General features: G+C 45.4%; 1 protein-coding gene across 1 annotated transcript in view; it reads right to left on the minus strand.

The window, feature by feature from the left end:
• RGL1 (ral guanine nucleotide dissociation stimulator-like 1) overlaps window positions 1-18014 on the minus strand; it is a 25550-nt gene extending 7536 nt beyond the window's left edge. Inside the window, exons 1-10 of the mRNA XM_010144958.1 lie at window positions 17995-18014; window positions 15715-15899; window positions 12347-12477; window positions 11500-11715; window positions 8292-8395; window positions 7330-7414; window positions 4876-4965; window positions 2943-3029; window positions 1767-1799; window positions 186-307 (exon numbers count right to left, since the gene is read on the minus strand). Coding sequence (XP_010143260.1) covers window positions 186-307; window positions 1767-1799; window positions 2943-3029; window positions 4876-4965; window positions 7330-7414; window positions 8292-8395; window positions 11500-11715; window positions 12347-12477; window positions 15715-15899; window positions 17995-18014 — 1073 coding nt within the window. The remainder of the gene's footprint in view (window positions 1-185; window positions 308-1766; window positions 1800-2942; window positions 3030-4875; window positions 4966-7329; window positions 7415-8291; window positions 8396-11499; window positions 11716-12346; window positions 12478-15714; window positions 15900-17994) is intronic.
• Window positions 18015-19354: the final 1340 nt, after the last annotated feature.

Consider the following 19354-nt stretch of genomic DNA (forward strand, 5'->3'; position numbering starts at 1 on the left):
AAAGACCGCCGACGTGTGCAGCCGGTTTCCCCCAGCCGTTGGGCAGAAGGCAGCTGCATTTCCATCTCCCCCAGCAGCAGAACACCTCAGTTCCTGTCAGAGGAGCTCGGCTAAGGGCTGACAGAGCATACGTGCAGATGGGTGCAGGTAAGAACAGCCTGCTCCCTCAGCCGGACAGAACCCACCTCTCCTCCTCAGTTAAATGCTGCTGTTGCCTGAACCACCGGATGAATTTTTGATCAGGTGTTATGCAGTAGCTGTTGCACGCAGATTGCAAGAGCTTAATCTGAGCAATTACTTCAAATTCCTAATAAAATAAATAATCAAATAGAATTCTAATTAGAAAACAAGATAAAGCCAAACAAACTAATTCATATACTAACCACATGCTACAACTGATCCAGGACAAACTTAGTTTGACCTGAAGTTCACTTTCAGTTGAGTTTTTCAAGAACCGTTTTTTCAAACAATGACGTCTTTTGGGCTTTTTTTCCCCCCCAGCACCCATACCATGCATTGAAATGTGAACATTTTATCAGACACGCACAAATTAGAAGACAAAAACAAGGGATCCTCCTTCACCACAGAGCTTTTCCCAAGCACCAGCTGAAGTGTAAATCCACTGAACAGCATCACTGCTATTGTTCTTCAGCAACAAGGGTCGCAAAGGGTCTTAAGTTCTTCAGATTGCCCTGTGCTCACCCCTGCACTGGGCAGACCAACGCTGAGAGAAGAATCATGCTCTGTACTGAGACGGTTCTCAGGCAGCCAGGAAGGGTAATCAATCATTAGGGATGCCTGCCATGAAAGCGGAGTCTCATCCTCCCCAGCTTTGCACACTGTGCACTCAGATGTGCACCAGAGGAACGTGAAGTGCTACCCTTCATATGTGTGACTCGAACGCACCAGTCCTGCACACACCTGTGACGCCACCTGCACACACACTTTGCCCCAATCACTCTTAGAACTCCCTGGTGTTAGAGCAGATTGCAGAATCAGGGTGCCAGATTGGAGCTGAGTCCTTGGCACGGTTAGAGGGCAGCTCTGCCACTGGTTTGGATGAAGCTGGGCTGACGACCCTGGAGAAGTTATTGCATGAGTACCCTGAGCTGTGCAGTTATACATCAAGGCAAGTCCAACAAGTGGTTTGTAGAGCTGGGAGCAGATAAGGGAAGGAAACGGCTCCATCACAGCCAAACCCAAGTCTGCTTTCGGACCCCAGAGCAGCAATTTGGCACAACTCCATCCCAACAGATGTAACCCTAGTACCTTTACTCCTACAGAGCATTACTTATCTCTGACCAACAAGCATCAGGCTGAACAGGAAGACTGAGAGCACTTATTTCTCAGTCCTGTGTACCTAGTTCGCTCGCTGCAGCCTTTTACCTAACAAGAGTTTACCGCAGCAGAAAGAAGATCTTTACTAACAAACCGCACTTTCTGGGAAGCAAAGGTCTCATGCCAGCAGGTCTGATTCAACACACAGGCCACACGGATGTCATGTGTTCCCATGAACACCAAATGGATGGAATGTGCATGCCCCAGATGTGTCCTGTGGAAGGAAGTGGCCTGCAGCTCCTCTTCCCCTATTGCGCACATCTGAAAAACAGGTTCTCTTCATCACAGCATTTCAGGGATCTATTCTTTCCTCACTAACTTGCATTAAAATGAGCGGCTTTACCCGAGCAAAGACACATGGCCCTGCCAAAAGAATGCTCTAGAAGAGACCATCAGTAAACTACAAATCACAGAACATTCAACTTTACCTTTCGCCTCTTCTCAAAATTTATCAGGCCACCCTGTGGAAGGAAAGAGAAGGGATCAGAGCAGAAGAGCACATGCTTAGTTGAACACAACCACAAACAGGACGAAGTTGCAAGGCTAATGTAAAGCACAGACCTGCCCAGAGAAAGGACCTGCTAAAAACACCCATTTCCAGATCTGGTGTAAACCACAGCACTCATATATCCATGCCTCCAAAGAATCTTCTCCTCATGGCCTGAGAAGAGAAGCCCAGTACAGCAGTGCTCGTAAAAGCTGTGTTGAGCTCAGGTCCCGGGAACGCTCACAGTATTTTTCACGCAAGAAACAAGCTTGTCTTTTGCCCATGCTGCGAGTCTGGAGTTCCCAGTGAGTCACAGGAACACCAGTGGAACACGAAGTGTGGGCAGAAGGGAAACGGCCCAAGAGACAATGGATATATGGCAGCCTTTTTAGCTGCTTTAGTGCAGCTTTGCAAAACCACCACCAAACCAAGCAGCAAGCTTTACCAGCACGTGGAGACATGTATTTGCCCATTCTTATCGTAAATGTCAGCACAGGGCAGGCTGAGCACCTGCAGCTCCTCAAGTGTCTCCATGAACAGGGTCAATTTTCAAAGGCATCTGAAAACCTTTGAAACAAACACCTTTGAAAACAGGCCCCATGCTCGGTCTCTGTTAAACGCCCAGAGTCTCCTGCAGTCCTCTTCCCCTCCCTGTGCTCAGTTGGGTCCCCTTGCTTGTTCAGCTAAAGAGAAACAAAAAAATCCCAAATCTTTAATCACTTTAGAGCTCAGATGCATCTGAGTCTACTGAAGCACTTCAGTGATCATTCCAAAGAGCCAAATCTATGATTCTGTGTATTTTATCAGTTATTCACAGACAACTTTACCCCTAAAATGTTGCTTTCCAAAAAATAAATCAGAATCATGGAAAGCCTACTGTCTTCATGTTTCCTAACCGAGCAAACAAGACGAACACAAGGCTAAGCGTGTCCCTTGAGAAAACTGCACTCAAATTCACAACACATTCTTGTTGTGTACTCCTTCCTTTTTTTTTTTTTAAAACCAGATTCCTCCATTTTTATGAACTGCATGAGAACATGGTAGAAGGTACAGGGCTAGACACAGTGCTGGAAAGGTAAGGAGGATATTTTGGATACAAAAAACTGCTCCAAATTACCTCAATATAGTCCTTTAGGGCTGTGTCAAGCATGATCAGATCAGTCAGGAAGGTCCCAAGATAAGGAACCGTGCCTTGCATTACTCCCTGCAAATGATCAGAGCAGTGTTGGGTTAATTGCCTGAGAACTGGCAAAAATTAGAACGCTAGAATCCGCCTGGGTAAGAAACTCAAATAAAAGTAGTCTGCTTAACCAAACAGTGGTCTTATAAACTATGTTTTCTTTCACTGAGTCATCCTCAGTATCTGATCTGGAATTTAAATCAAAGTCTAATGAGAGTGGGATGCTCTCACAGATATTGCCAAGTAGTTTTATATGACAAAATCGCTGCCATACCGCAATTTCTAATGGGGGTCACCAGGAAACCCTGCTTGCAAAAGAAGTACTGAGCACCAGGGACAGAGTCCCTCAGCTACCTGCTACAAGAATGGACCAGAGAAGAGCAACGAAGCTGGTGCAGGGTTAGGAGCACAAGTCCTACGAGGAGCAGCTGAGGGAACTGGGGGTGTTTAGCCTGGAGAAAAGGAGGCTCTGGGGAGACCTTATCGCTCTCAGCAACTCCCTGACAGGAGGCTGGAGTGAGGTGGGGGTCGGTCTCTTCTCCCAAATAACAAGTGACAGGACAACAGGAAATGGTCTCAGGTTACACCAGGGGAGGTTTAGGTTGGACTTGAGGAACAATTTCTTCCCCTCTGGGGTTGCACAGGCCTGGCCCAGGCTGCCCAGGGCAGTGGTGCAGTCCCCATCCCTGGAGGGGTTTAACAGACGTGTCCATGTGGTGCTGAGAGGGACAGGAGTTAGCAGAGACCTGGCAGTGCTGGGGGAGCGGTTCGATTCGATGATCTTAAAGGTCTCTTCCAGCCAAAGCGATTCTGTGGTTCTGTGAGTGACGTTTTACACTTTCTAGGCTGCCAGCAGTTGTGGAGTTCAGGCTGTTTCTACACTTGTGAAGGAAACGCTTGTTTCTAGCATCCAAAAGGATCCATATTTTTCCCAGTCAAACAAACAAGCAAACAAACAGATTCAGCACTTCTGCCTCCCTATTCCAGAGTTCTCTCTCCCTATTCTTTTATATCTTTGCCAGCTTTGAGACAAAAGCCATTTTCACCAGCAGACTGGAGACTGGACACAGCCTACAAAGCAACCTCTGTAGAAGGCTGAGCAGTTTTCAACCTTCTTGAGATTATTTAAAAGTAAATGAGATTTCTGCTCTGGCCAGAGCTCATTTGCTTTATCACAAGAATTCCAGTATCTACATTACGTATTTTACAATATGAAAATTGTGCAGCTTTCCTGGAATTCTTCTCGAAAGGGTAACAAGAGTCGTTAATGGAATTATCTTTTAGGATAGAAACAAGGCAGTTAAAAATGATAAACACTTGTTTGTATTCATCCATCATTTATTATGCTTTTATATGACTGGTTTAGTAAACATCAGGAAGACTTGACACTACAGCCAAAACAACTGGGGACCCCAGAGCTGGACCCAGCGGAGGGTCTCACCGGAGTGGAGCAGAGGCGCAGGATGCTCAGCCTCAACTTGCTGGCCACGCTGCTGGGGATGAGCCCAGGACACAGGTGGCTTCTGGGCTGCGAGCGCACATCACTGTGTTGTGTTGAGCGCTTACATGCACGTTATATACAGATACCCGCAGTGGCCCCTGCTGGCTGTGATACCCAGCAGAAGGGAAATACAGTGTTGGCCATTTATTTACAGGACAGGCTGTGTACTCTGTCTGAACCTCCCGGTTCACTCACGATCAGCTCATCAACAGCATTGATGAGATTGTTTTCTTGACAGAGGGCACACCCAAAAGCATTACCTCCTGCACACCCTTTCTGTTAAAGACCTTTCTAGATTACGCTTCTTCTATTTGCTTCTTTCGACGAGGGTTAATCGTGTTACCCGTTCAAGAAGGACCCCAAACGCACCGTATCTTTTTGACGCTGCAGTCGCCTTTGTGTCCGTTTCTGATTTTCTTTCACGCTGCTGTCCAGATTTGCAAATTTGGAAGTTCCTTCCTGTGAGTTAAAAGGGAATGAAAGGCAATTACCGGAGGAGCTAAGCAGTGAGCTGGCAACTACATTTGTGTATAAAATAATTGCAAATACATTCAACCAGGCCATCTGGGCCAGCAAAGATATTTGCTATGCAGGTTCACACATGTATGTGTACACGTGCTAATTTTCTGGGACTCACACACTGATGGGGAATTTTGGACAAAATCCCACACCGCGACTGCAAGGAAATTTTCCTGCAAAATAGCCCCACTCTGGCTAAAGCTTAGATGTACTTCAGGTGGCCAGATACTTCTCTGAACTCTACCCCAGTACTCTTGACCTCTGTTTAATTTCCTAGTCAGGCCTGCTACAAGTAAGCACCTCCACCTTATGTAACGCTTTGTTGTTTTTCTTATGCTGTGACACAGACATCCAGCAACAACCTTCTGTGGCTTATTGACTAAACGAAAAATCCACAGGAAGTGAAAGACACAGCTTTCCATCGCCACAATTTCAACTTTCCTTTGAACGGAAGAGCTATTTCACGACAGATCTGTAGCCTTTATTTCCCTGGGTTCATATGGGATGCTAGAAGTTACTGCTGGTTTTTCCAGTGGTCAGGTACACAGGGCATGAATCATCATCAGTGTCTTTTTAAGCGGTAGAAAACAGCAACCTCCACTTGTAAAGATCCTCTCATTACAACGCTTACTCTTCTCAGCCACAGTTAATGAACAGATCACTCAGTCTGTGTTGCTCTTCTTGACTCAAAACCAGGAGACACTGAAAGGTGAACTGGAGATTTTCTACAGCAGCCGGCAGGCAGGCTCAGAAGCTAAAACTGGCATTGGCAGCAGAGCCATTGTTTGGGGAGGAGAGAACACAGTGCTCCCTCTCCATGCTGGCCAACCTCTTCCACGTGGCATTCTGTCTGCTCTACACTCAAATCTGCAGCATGGACAGGCAAGATCAAACACAGCTTCCCTAGAGAGACTATTTATAGTGAAAGAAACCAAAGACTTCAAGCATTCAGTGGACGTTAATCCTCCAGTCGTTACAAAACACTCCAAGATAAGAAGTAGGAGAGAGGTTCTAGCTGTGGAATTTTTCTCCTGTCAACTGCTTTCAAAATGTTTTGCAAATCTACTTACGGCAGCTGGGGAGAATGATTTGCTGGGAGCCAGAAGGTCTAGGCTCAGTCTGAGTTGCTGTTTAGTCTTTTTAATATTGAGTTAAATAAGCTGTTCTGATCACACGCTTTCCCTCTACGCTTATTATTGTCTCACCTGCTTTCAGATTTAGCTACAGATGTTGATAACTGCATAATAAACCAAACAGACTGACAGGTTTGGATATAGTCACCCATCGCTCCTGAGCAAAACACAGTGTTTCAACTAGTGAGGCAAGGGGGGGGAGATACAAATGCCAGACTGCCTAGATAGAAGTGCCCAAAAGCAAACCGGTTAGCCAGTTCATGGAAACTTTCATGTAAACAGAAAAAACCTGCCACAAATATTCCTCAGTTTCTGCGGAATAGATTCTTTCTCTGCTATTCTTCCTCACTCCTTTCAAGCTCCTGGGCTGGTTGGGGGTCGTCCAGGAGAGCGCACAAGTCAATCTGTTTCAGACAGAGCCTGCTTTGTTGTCCATCTGGCCACACACGGAGCAGGAAGCCTGTTCTTTCGAAATTCCCAGCCTTGTTTTCTACTTCCAAGAAAAGTAGGAATAGTTGGATAAACCTCTTGGTTTAATTCCTCAGCTGAAGCTGACTGGCATTGCTCCAGTGAAGCCAAAAGCACCACAGTGGTGCAACCTAGTTGAGAACTTCATTGAAGCTGCTCTGCACTTGCCAGTGCAAACCTGAGCCTTTCCAGGTCTGCTCATGGGCACGTGAGCCAGCAGCTCGTCTCTCCGTACAGGGCAGTAAAAAGCCAAAGTGCTGATTTGTAACTTGTATCAATGAAATCACGCTGCACAGCCCTCTTCACTGTGACTGCGGCTCCGGTGCTGTCACCACACGGCGCACACAGCTGTTCTTCAGCTGAGCATCACCACGCCCAAGGGAGAGTTAGCAAACTACAACAGCGTGACGTTCAACTTGAGGGACTCCAAGGGCTCCTGACCTGCTGTCCTGTGAACAAGTCCTGCGCTGCTGCAACATGCTGCGAGGACCCAAGCTCGGCAGGCTAACGCTAGTGCAGGTTCTTTCAGGAGACATTGCCTCCTCTCATCCCAGCAGAAAAGCGCAGGTCTAACAGACCTGTCTTCCCTCGAGCACCACCTACAGTAGTTCAGGGGGAGTTAAGCTTTGGCAGCTTGTTAGAGAAAGGGCAACCTCAGCTTTGAGTGAGATCACAAGCCTTAATACCTCAAGCTAATTCTCACCTTCATTAGCAGCTCCCTACTTGTCAAATAATTGTCATGGTCGGAGAAGATATCAGACAGCTCTTCGAACATCAGCACTGCATCCCTGTGCAGGAAAAGATGACATCGCTGAGGTTATCAGTAAGCATACTAAACCAGATCAGATTACTGTTTTTTCTCAGGAATCGTTAACAATTGGGCATATAAAAGGCAACACCACCAAAACACATCCAATGAGATGCTGCTCATCTGCTAGGAACCTTCCTGGGATCTTTTGGTTCTCCCAGTAAAGTCACCTCTTATCTGACAGCATCACAAACAAACACCACAGGTACGCAGACCCTGAGCGGCATTTTCAATCACTTTGTGGATTGTTGGATGAAAGGAGGTAAATGGACACAAAGGAACAGAAAAATAGCTGTGAGTGCTATCCTCAGTATTTCACATTTGCCCTGTTCTGTGCACTTGGGAAGCATTTAAGTGTATGAGCCTCTTTCTACTGCCCAACACGATACACACAAGATGTCAATATTTTGGTTGGGAACAGGATCGTGGGGCAGTGGAAGGAAAGACCCCCTTCTCCCCAGGGGAAATGCAGAAGGATGCTGTGCGACAGAGCAACATTTTCCTTTGTTCATCAAAGGCCACTCAGTTATCACGGCCCTTCCAAGAGCGGTGTGCATGAGCTGTGTGAGTAGCTAGTTCCACAGCTTTCCAAAAGAGGTTGTAGAAGATCCAGTATAGGACAGAAGAGACCCAGTATCCCTGAGGGCAAGTCGTCTCCTCAGCACGAAAGAGGAGCTCACAGTGGTCAGACCCCAGAAAGGAGTCTGAGCCTCACAGGAGTAAGAGGATCTTCTAAAAGAACCAATGCCCACGACAGAGCAGAACAGGAAGACTGAGAAGAACGAGATGGAAAGAGCGAGCACCGAGCTTTTTGCCTTTGTTCAGGGCTGGCGACAGGAGCGGAGGGGAAGGCTTACTTTGAAACAGACACCCAGGTCTTCTTTAACCGATAGATGGAGGTCGACTGCAGGGCTGAAATGATGGCCTTCAAGGAGGAAAAATTCTTCAGGATCCTACAATCCTGTGAAAGGAGCGGTTGGAAATACAGGAGTATTAAATGTCAGCATTACAAATACAGCGCTAGTGCTCCTCTGTTTGACGGGCGTGTCGCTGGCTACACAGTCGCACTGCTGAGCAGGCAGCTGTACAAATACCGAGCATCAAAAACACCACTCCCCGCTCCAGCCACCAAACACTTTGTGGGCTTTGGCACTCAGATCTGTTTTCCTCACTTTCATTATTTGTGGTGATGTTACAGCGTTACAGCTTCCAGTTCCCCTGCTAAAAATAAAAGTGGAACAAGGCTGAAGAGCACAAACGTTACACTTCTTAAAAAGCTCTTTATAGTTACCAATCCCTTTTACCCTTAAGAGGGAAAACCCAGGCTCTTTGCCTCTTTGGATGTGGTATTTAAAATGTAACCTCTCAAACATCTAAGTGTCAATTAAAAATGAAGACATGCAAAGGAATAACCTGTTATTCAAGTATATGCACACTGCTAAAAAGAAAAACCTTCCCAGCTTCTCCAGGGTTGGGATCAAATCCTGGTTCATAGGCATTTCTTACACAGCTTCTCTGTGGCAAAAGCTCTGATGGAAAATAATACTGAAAAACTTAATTCTCAAAAAAAAAAAAAAAAAGCAGAGATTCCTGGTGAATGTGTGAAAGCAGAGAGGAGGGGGAAAGTCTCTTTCATGACTCTTCAAGGAACCCCTGTAAATCTGTTGGTGGCTCATGAACTAGGGCACCACAGGTTAAGAAACTCTGACAAGCTCTCACAACCAGGTATCTGTCCGACCAAACACGTGCCAACTTGACAATCGCTGCAAGGAGATGAGAATGTATCCAAACTCCAATACTGCTTCTGCACGCATTTATGTGGCTGATTATTGCCCTAATAACGCTGATTATGTGAAGGATCCTTACAGTGAAAATAGACATAATTTCTTTGTAGGACTGAACAAATGTAAAGTGACCTCAGCACAGAAGTCTTGAAAGTGATTCTTAAACGGTTTGGGGTCAAAGAAGCCACGTAACAGCTCTTCTGCAGAGACCAGCACATTTAAGATCAAGACCCTTCTTTCTTCATGCTCAACTGGAAATCCAAGCAGGGGAAAACACGGGTTTAGAGGCACAAATTCCCAGCATTTCTTTTTCTCAAACACAACCTGAGTTTGGACTGGAAGATTCAGTTTGGAACCATCTTGATCCACCTGCACATTGCTTAATTTAAAGCACATTAGAAATTCAGTATTGGATTTTGTGCTCTCAATGATTTAACTGACTGCAGACCAGCCTTCAGCAAGCTTTCATTTCTACAGAAGACGACTGGTTTGAATAACAGCATTTCACGCCATACCCTTCACGGGGGGGAAACCAGAAAAAATCCTGTGCAGAAGCAACTTTGATTAAAAAAATTGAGCATAATAGGAGATTAATAATATATTTTTTATTTTTAAAGAAAATACTGTGTGAGTGAAATTGGCTGCTCCTGCTCAGGAACCTTAGATCTGGGAGGAGCAGAGAGGGCTGGCAGTTAGAAGAAAGATTCAGTTTATCTTGCAAACCAAGAAACCAGATCCAAAAGTCATCCAAAAGAGCTAACAAGCGTAGAACTCCATGCTGCTAAGTTAGAGGGTCAGCTGTCAGGGAATAACTGCACTTTGAGTGGATTATTTTCTAATTCACGCATCTAACTATTCAAAACACTCATTTGCATGCACAAAGCAAGCAGCTTTCTTCAGAACTGGGCAGTGAAGTATAGATGCAGCTAGCTCTCCTACCTGTGCTGTAGAGCATGCACGTGCATTTTTCATGTGTTCGGGTAAGACTAAGCTGTTTAATTATGTGTAGGAAAGGGAGAACCACTGAATCAACAGAGGTGGAGAACAAAGCTCTCCATCCACAGGACAAGTACGATGAGGTGGTGCCTGTCCAGGCTTCCTCAGCCTCCTGGCTGCTCCGGGACGAAGGAAGCTGCTTCAGACTTGCTTGCTGCAGCCCAGTCTGCCCCTTTAGCTGGTACCCTCTCTGCAACTTTAAGATCTGCACACAGAAAACAGGAATCAAACCGCTCAACCCACTCATATGGGCTATGAAGCAGCCATCATATGATAATGAAAATGAGATGACCTAAGTGCCACAAGAGAGCTGAAGGACTACTTCCCCATACCAGGTTCCTGAACCGTGCAGGGGCCAGGATTAACAATCTTGCCTCTGCAAGCACAGAAATGCATTGTCAGGCTTGGAAGCTGGAAGGCTCGAGCTTTTTATGACTGCTTATTTTGTATAGCTCAGAAAGAACCCATGTCATCCTTCAAAGAAACATTAATACCCATCCACAGGGAAGTGCTTTAATGTTCTCTTCAGAAGTGAGATCGAGTTTAGAGCCAGCTGCCTAGTGCTCTGAAGGGGAGTTACAAAGATTATAGTAAAATATTAAAGATAAAATCAAAGAAATCACCAACTACAGTTAGGTAAAGAAGGCAGGTGAAACCCTTTTACAGAAAGATTACGAAACAATCTGCTACAAGACAAAGGAATTGAAGCAAAGAAGAAAAACACATGCAAGAAACACGCAAGACAACGATAAAGCAGAAAGGCGAGAAGATGAGGAGACGGTATCATATTCTAACCATACTGTTTTTTTTCTGGTCACTGCTTGCACCTGTCACCCCCTTCAAACCCAGCTTGTTTGTTTACCTGATGTAAACCACGAACAGCTCAGGAGGCAAATGACCTTTTGGCCTCGAGAATTTTTCAAACAAAGAAGTACAAATAATATTTTCATTTTTTCCCTGTGAAAGATGCTACTCGTTTCTAGAAGTACGTGACCTTCCTCTGCAATTACTCAAAACCTTGTATTTACTTTACTTTCATATATACACATACAGATACATATGAACATATGAAAACACAAACAGTTGTGCTGTCTTCCACCATATCAGGTTTCAGCTAAGGAGAGGAAAGGCGATACCTCATCTGCTGTTACAATGAAGTCAGTCAAAACCAGAAGATGTTCATTGGCCTAAGACCAAGGCACACAACTTCTTTCTCCCCTCCCAATTCCCTCACTCCAAGGCACCCACATAAGAAACATTAAACAGTCCAGAATAAAAGCTTTACATGTGCAATATGAATCCACTTCTCAATGATCTTGGCTCTTTGCTGTGTTTTGGGTGCCTCGCTCCTCAGGATAGTGCTGACAACGCATTTGGTAACTGCATTGAACTGATCGATGGTGGCTTTGATGGAAGGTACCAGGTGCTTGTTTTCTTCTTTATCTCTTCGCGACCAGATGGATCCCAAGCAATGGTAGGGCACAACTTTCTTGAAGAGTTTCTAGAGTGAGATAGAGGCGTCTAAATCAGTAGGATTCTCCTAGAGCTCTACTGTCCACAAGAAGAAATGCAGGTTTACAGTACAAATCGGATCTTAATCTCATATGATATTAAAAGGAAAACATTTGTTCTCTCTTAGTTTAAAACAGACACTTTGGCAAACTCTTACAAGCTTGATGCCCTAAAAAAATGGTCAGCGAGGCAGTCTTGGGAAAACAAGAGACACCTTTATATCAGTTGCATAACCAAACGGAAAATCTTTTCAATCATGAAGTTTTGAAGGAGACGGATACAAGTCAAATCAGAACAGTAGGGTAAAGACTACCTACACCAGGCCAGGTGGCAATATAGTCAAAATGTGCTATTTCTCAGGCATCAAATACTAAACTTTGCAGAAAAAAGTATACCTTCACACTTAATGATCCACAAAAACAAACCTTCCAAATGACCAAAGGACAAAGCCCAATGAACGCAGCAAGTTTGGGTAACCAGGCAGAGCTGTGTCCTGTGACCCAACCACAGACCTTTTCTGACCACTATACTTCTACTGACAGAGCTTTAAAAATCCAATCAATTTTGAAGCCCAGCACTATTTCCTCTGGCATGTCAAGGAATATATAGGCTCTACATACAGCATCCATGTATGTCAACTGTTCTGCCACAAGGTCTTCTTGAAAAAAAGAGAATTCTAATTCTTCTGGACTGCTGATCTCCAGTTCATCTTCACCATCTAGGTTACAGGGGGAGATGTTAGGGAACCCATCTGTCCAGGGTGGAAAACACAACTTAGTGAATTTATACAGCAGTGAATAAAAGCAGATGTTTGTTTATTTTAAAACATCACTGGATATATTACAGCAGAACTCCCAAAAGGTCCTGCCTGATGTAATGGTCCCACCGTGCTGCATAGTTTAGTGAGAAAACTAAATTGGCAAAGAAAAGGTAGAAGAAAACGAAAGACAGCGAACTGAGCTGTTCAGGGTCTCTTTGTGGAGAAGCGGCTTAACCATTCACTAACATTCTCCTGAAAGAAAAAAAACACCACCGACTACAACCCCCAGCAAAAATTCTTTATTAACATTGCAGAATTTTGTTAATCTGTTTTTCAGCATGTTATAATCTGGGAAAAAAAAAAATCAAAGCGACAAGACTGTAGTTATATTCCCCAAATGGTGCATTAGGAACACTCTTCAATCCAGATTTCATCTCCCATGTGCGGAAATAAAAGCAGCTATCAGATTTCCTAGCACCATTTGTGGCTACATGGACTGTACTGAAGGGAATTTATTCCAGTTTATTCCATCACTTTCCCTCTCTGGGAACTTCTCCCCACAAAGGGAAGATGGTGAGCACCGACACCACTCAGCTGAATGTTTTGTCTGGATTTGCAATGGGCAGGAGCGAAGAGGTGAGAGGGAAGAGCTGTCCCCATCGAGGACCCAATCCAGTGCACAGGGAAGGGCTTTCACAAATGTTCCCACCTTCTGGCTCCCATGGGTTGGGAACAAAGCCACGTTAAAACACAAAGAAATCTGCCCTCGTTTCCCATGGTAGAGAAGGAAGTCAAACAGAAAATCCCAAAAATAAATCCTCTTCCTAATCCCTTTTACTGTAACGGGACAGGAACTCCGTAAGTAGGGAGAAAAAAAATAAAAGGACTTGTTGAAGACTAACAACAAAAATACTGAGGTTTTTTATTCAGGGAGATTTCATTAACAAAAGCAAGCAGTGCGTTTCCAAGTGTGTTAATGCAACACTTCATACCTAACTAAAACAGAACAGACATTAGAGCAACACAAGCAGATAAAGCAATGCTTCATCACTGTGTTTCAAAAATACTTTGGCTTTCCTGTCTGAATTAATTAGCAAAACCTAACTGTCAGTGTAACTTACTACGGTTTTGATGTAACAAATTATAACTACAGGCTATACCCAGATTTCCATCTGTACGTTTCATCTGCATAATTTATTGACACATCTGAATGTGATAAATGGAGAGCTCTGTTCTAGCATTATTTTTCTGCGGCCGTTTTGTAACAATACGCATAATTAAACTGGCTTCTGCTGAACTGTTAACAAGAGCCATGCTTTTTTTCTCTTTTTGGCTCATTTTCCTTTCAGCTCTTGAAATTCAACTGAAAATCCTCATCACGGAGTTGCAGCCTTACTCAAAACGCCAAAGCACCCTTAAAACCAGCTTCTGGAGTGCAATGCAAGACTTTCCTTTTCTTTCTTCATGCCTCTTTTTCTTCCTTCTCTCTCTCAACATCATAAATATGTAATGTCTTTTCCCTGACTCTCCAAGAAGCTGGAGTGTCAAGTCCAGTGCTCTAAGTATCTCACCATCTTCAAATCGCTCTGGATCCATTTAGCCTTCTCAGAGCCCAGCTGCCCTCTTGATTTCATGGAGAGCAACCACGAGCCCCTTCTGGATTTGCAGCCTCTGACTCACCTTGCGTTGTATTGCTCAAGCTGCCACAACTGAGGCCTCAACAAAAGGAGCAGCTTTTATCTCTGTAGCTGCCACTGCAAGCTAATCTGCTGGTGTGGCTGATGGCAGCACGGTATGAGACCTGATTACACACATCAAACCGTAGGATTAGGACCCAAATTCGTCAAATCATCGCGTGAAAACAATAATGATCCGCAAGTCTCAATGACAGCCAATACGTTAAGAGCTTTCAAAGAAATCTCTGCAGTGAACAAAAACAGAGCTCTGATTTATCTTTATCAATCGTCCCAACGATTGTAAACCCCTTCTCTGCAGACCCCGCAGGTCAATGGCATTTTCCTCATTTTATTCTAATTAACAGCCTCTACCCTGCCACCATTTGGAAAACAATGAAAGTCAAATTGACCCACTGATAACTCAGAAAAGAACTTTTTCAGTTGTCACTTGAGGAAACCAATGCAGAAGCAGAGCTGCTGGGCAATGCTGTTCACTGTGACCTACAGACGAACCCAAACAGAGCCTTTGTGAGCTTTCTGTGACTGACCTGTGGAAACCAAGCCCAGGAGAGGACATCAGCAGGCCCCCGTTAGCAGTGCTGTCCACTTACCCGTGTTCTTTCACACTTGGGCTCTGGGCCCTGCGCCGCTCCTTTTTATGTGTGTATTAATGACCGAGCTAATCTGGCCTTTCACAGTACTATGCATTGACACTGTATTTCTGGAACATCCGGCAGATTGATTTTTATGGGATGAAATGGGTTTTTCTTCTGTCATTTCCTTTATCACATGAATTACTCCCTCTCACCCCTCTGCCAACACTGGAAGCTGATTCTAGTTCTCTCTCACACACTACGTGAGCTCCTATGACTTTTCAGCTCATGCCAAGGGAAGCTTCTGACCAGGATAAGGGCGTGCGTCAGGCTTGACACTGCACACAGCACAGCTGCGTTGCTACAGTTCACCCTTGTTTCAGTGGATTAGGATCCCCAATAACGCAAGTTTTCCCTCTGTCCTTGGATACCAGCAGCCAGCCACTCAAATAGGAGAAACAGCCATGGACACTTCCTTTGACATGGTGGTAACTACGAAGAAAAACTTCACGACAACAAGGTTGGTGACTCAAGCTCCATTTTGTGGCAGCTCTGTAGTTTGCTTTTTGTGGATTTGGGCTTTTCTTGGGGGAAAGGAGGGTGTCTGAAATGAGAAGACCAGCTACAGAGCAGCTGTGTGGTTTAATTCAATGACATGGGAAACACGCTGACAATTAACCATTTGGCTGCTGCAGCAATCGCAAAGCTTTAGCTAAATATTACAAAGACACAGGATTTCCCAGAAGGAACAGCCCCAGGCGCCTACACTGTACAACTAAGTCATCCCCCAGAGAACCTGCAGCCTCATACAGAGATTGATTTCAAAACCGAAGCAAACAAGAAAGAAGACACTAGTGAGCCTCACAGTATTGTCCATTAGTGCAGGAGTTCGAGAAGTAATTCCCAGTGGTACTGTCCGGTCTGGGAGCACAGGAAGACAGGAGGGAAAGGTATCTTACCATTGTTTGCACCTTCTTGTTTCTGGAACTGCTCTAAGAGCTTGTGCGCCTTCCTCTCCGGGGCAGAGCCGGGCATATGCCTCTTCAGGTACTCCAGCAACTTCACCAAACACGGGTGGCTGGGCGGCTCTCTGAACTCCTCAGGGCAGTGGTCGATCCAGGCTCGGAAGACTGAACCTATCGCACTAAAAGCAAACAGAGAACGCACGGTGTGTATACAGCAGGTGTTGATGCAATCATACACACCTGCATCTAACACAGCAATAAAACCACTGAGGTATTTACATGCCATGTGAAGGCACTACGAAGACTCTTCTGAGCAAGGCATTAACTTTTCTCTTTACAGGTATGGCACCTTACTAAGATAACACTCAGATTTTGCCAGGGACTTCAGTGAAGTTCCTCCTGACTTGCACTCCCACAAGTGGATCCAGTTACAGCTCTAGAATGCAAACTAACGAAGAATCAAATCATTTCAGCCCTATTGAGGTCTGCCCTCTCGGTGCCAGGGCACACTGCTGGCTCCTGTTGAACTGCTGCTAGCCAGCACCCCCAGAGCCCTTCCTGCAGGGCTGCTCTCCAGCTGCTCCTCTCCCCATTTAGACTTTCTCCTGATTGTGAGACACATACGGAACAGCACAGGCCCTAGGATCGAGCCCTGAGGAACACCACTGGTGACTGGTCACCAGCCAGATGTAGCCCAAATCACTACAACCCTTTGACCTCTTCCTGTTCTTTGCCCAGCACATCATGAACCTGCTCATCCCACTGCTGGACAACTTGTCTAGAAGTATGGGGAGAGGGACAGTCTCACGTGCCTAACTAAAATCCAAAAAAACCCCATCCACTGCCTCCCCTTCATCCACTGGGCAGGTGACCTTAGCCTAGAAGAAGATAAAATTAATTAAATAGGACTTCCCTTCATGAAACTATGTTGTCTGTGCCCAATGATTGAATTATTCTTTAAATGCCTTTCAATTGTACCCAGCATCATCTTCTCCATAATTTTTCCAGGGACTAATGTCAGACTCACTGGTCTGTAGTTCCCTGGGTCTTCCCTCACGCCCTTTTTTGTAGGCTGGAGTAACACTGGCCAGGTTCCAGTCAGCAGAGACCTCCCCAGACTGCCAAGGCCTGTGGCAGATAACTGAGAGGGGTCCTGCCATAACATCCACCAGCTCCTTCAGTACTCTGCAGTAAATCCCATCAGGTCCCATGGACTTGTGAACATTCACTGACAACAGCTGGTCCCATACAACCTGAGTGTTCCCACACTCACGGTCCGCCAACTCAGGGGACCAAGCAGCCCTAGGTCTATCAGTGTTACTAAAGACTAAGGCATTGGTATTGGTTCTACCAGGTGCTAGAAGCTCAGGAGATGCAGAGGACACTGCTTTTTGTCAGGTGGTCACCACACTGCTGTGCACCTGCCCTCTAGGAAATACATATATACTCTGGCAACAGTTGTTATCAGCTGGGCTGACTGGTTTGCCTGCTTACATCTCCTGCGCTGGCGAGTGCAGCCGCTGTGCCTTCCTGTCTCATCCAGTCTGGGGCCAGTTGCTGGGGAACTGTTTTGTCAAGCCTCTACTTGTCCATGTGTATCTATCTATGCTTTATTTAATCAGTTGAAGTACCTTTGCTCAGCTTTACTGTGACCAGGTTTGAATAACTACCAGATATTACACACACAGTCAAAAGCAGAACTTCATTTCTGAATTCCCTCTTGTGCCAGTGGGAAAAGCTGTGGCCTGGCAGTTTGCTCCGTTACCGCTTCCTGGGATGTTGTGGGAAAACAGAAGGGAGGAAACAAGGTATTCATTGCTCCTTCAGGGTAGCAGTTTCCCAGTGAAGTGCTAAATCAAACACTTCCTTTGGTACCCTTCCTCTCATCAGTTGCTGCTGCCGAGTCTGGGGGTCGAAGTGAAGCTGCATATTCCTCCACACCATATCACACATTATCTGCTGCCTTAGGACAAAGCTTGCCCGTGCATGAAACCTTGAGTTCTGCAAAAAAGCCATCTAAGCCTGAACCTCAAGCCCCTCGAGTGCAGAGAGTCAGTGCTATTGCCTCATCTGCGAGGAGAAAACGCTGTTCGTGGCACATGCAGCATGGGCAGCACTATGCTCTCAGTGCCCCAGCATCAAGCTTGAAGATAGACGAACCCAGAAGACAGACTGGTCTTGCTAATCTTAGGATGAAATGCATAATAAAAATATATCAGCACAATCTTTATTTTACCCTTCACCTGAAGGCAAGGAGCGGATGTCAAATTATACCTTGAGAAGGTATCAGTCATGCTGGCGGCACGGGATAAGGGTGCTTAAGGAGTTATAGGAGCACTAGAACTCGTTCACCAATGTGATCCCAGACTTTAAGACACATGCAACTAAAAAGACACCAACTGCAGAGAACTGCCCGTGGAGAATCCTACAGACTGAGGGGGATGAGGGGAAACCAGAGCTGATGAATCAGTATGGTTTCCACCCTGCCTGAGACGGAGGGAAGTGATCTGCTTATCTACTTTTCCTGGGTTAGGTAGTTTTTAATCCACACCCACCTATTAGACTGGTGCTTAGATACCGTACAAATGTATCTTTATACAAATTTCTTTAACTCCCATCTTTGCAGGCATTTTTCATTATTTAAACTTCATTTTGTAAGAAAATAAGACTTTGTCGAGGTTTAGAACCAGCTAGCAACCCAGCAGCATGCAGCTGCTTTCTCGCTCCAGCAGGAGAAAATACAACACTGAGATCTGCAGTTCTTCACAGCACCGTGCCGGTAAACCAGCAGGTATATTCTGGTGCACTAATTAGCACTGACCACCACCGATGTTACAGGCTGAGAAGACACGGAGGACATGTCAAAAAACTCTTTCAAGAGAATGCTGTTTACCTGAGCTGACAGAGAGATTAGGGAAAAGCACTTTTGTGTGCGGTCACATAACATGACACTCTGGCCACAGCCACTGTCTCATGATCACTGCTGTCATGTTCAGAGTAGGATGTAACGTGAGAGGGGAAAAAAGGCACAATAAACATCTAAACTTCTGGAGAAAAGGAAGTCCTATGGATTTCCTCTGTGAGTCACAGGGATGAAACCATCCCTGTATTTCAACTCTTTCAGCAAGCAGTCAGAAACGTTGTGGCAGGCGCAAGAGGTGACTTGAAAGCATTGCTGTCATGGAAAGCCAGAAGGAGCAACACAGTTTTGTAGGGCAGCAGATCTCACAAGCTTTTCTGCTATCAGGAAAACAGCTGAGATGACCAAGTGACAACAGCCTTGGTTTGCAGCAGGTCCTGTTCGGTTTGGCAAGTGCTTAGGGCTGTACTGTGTTAGCTGAGCCCTCCAATGACTGTATTTTTCACATCTAGAGAAGCCTCCCCAGATACACATTCCAGTAACTCCGTTTCACAAGCCCCTCGAGCAGTAACAGTATCCCACAGTCCCTTTTACCGCCATGAAGAGGAGAAGGGCCATGATCTCAGTAAAAACCTCTAACCACGAGTATCCAGTGAGAGACACCAATGTGCCAGCTCAAAGGGTGGCTGGTGCTCTGTGCTCACTTTGGCTTTCCAAGTTCGAATCCTCAAACCCACAAATGTAGTGGCTCTGGGTCTGTTGTGTGTCGCAGTT

Source organism: Buceros rhinoceros, unplaced genomic scaffold, assembly GCF_000710305.1.
Source record: "Buceros rhinoceros silvestris isolate BGI_N320 unplaced genomic scaffold, ASM71030v1 scaffold11501, whole genome shotgun sequence".
In the NCBI taxonomy this organism is placed as follows: Eukaryota; Metazoa; Chordata; class Aves; order Bucerotiformes; family Bucerotidae; genus Buceros; species Buceros rhinoceros.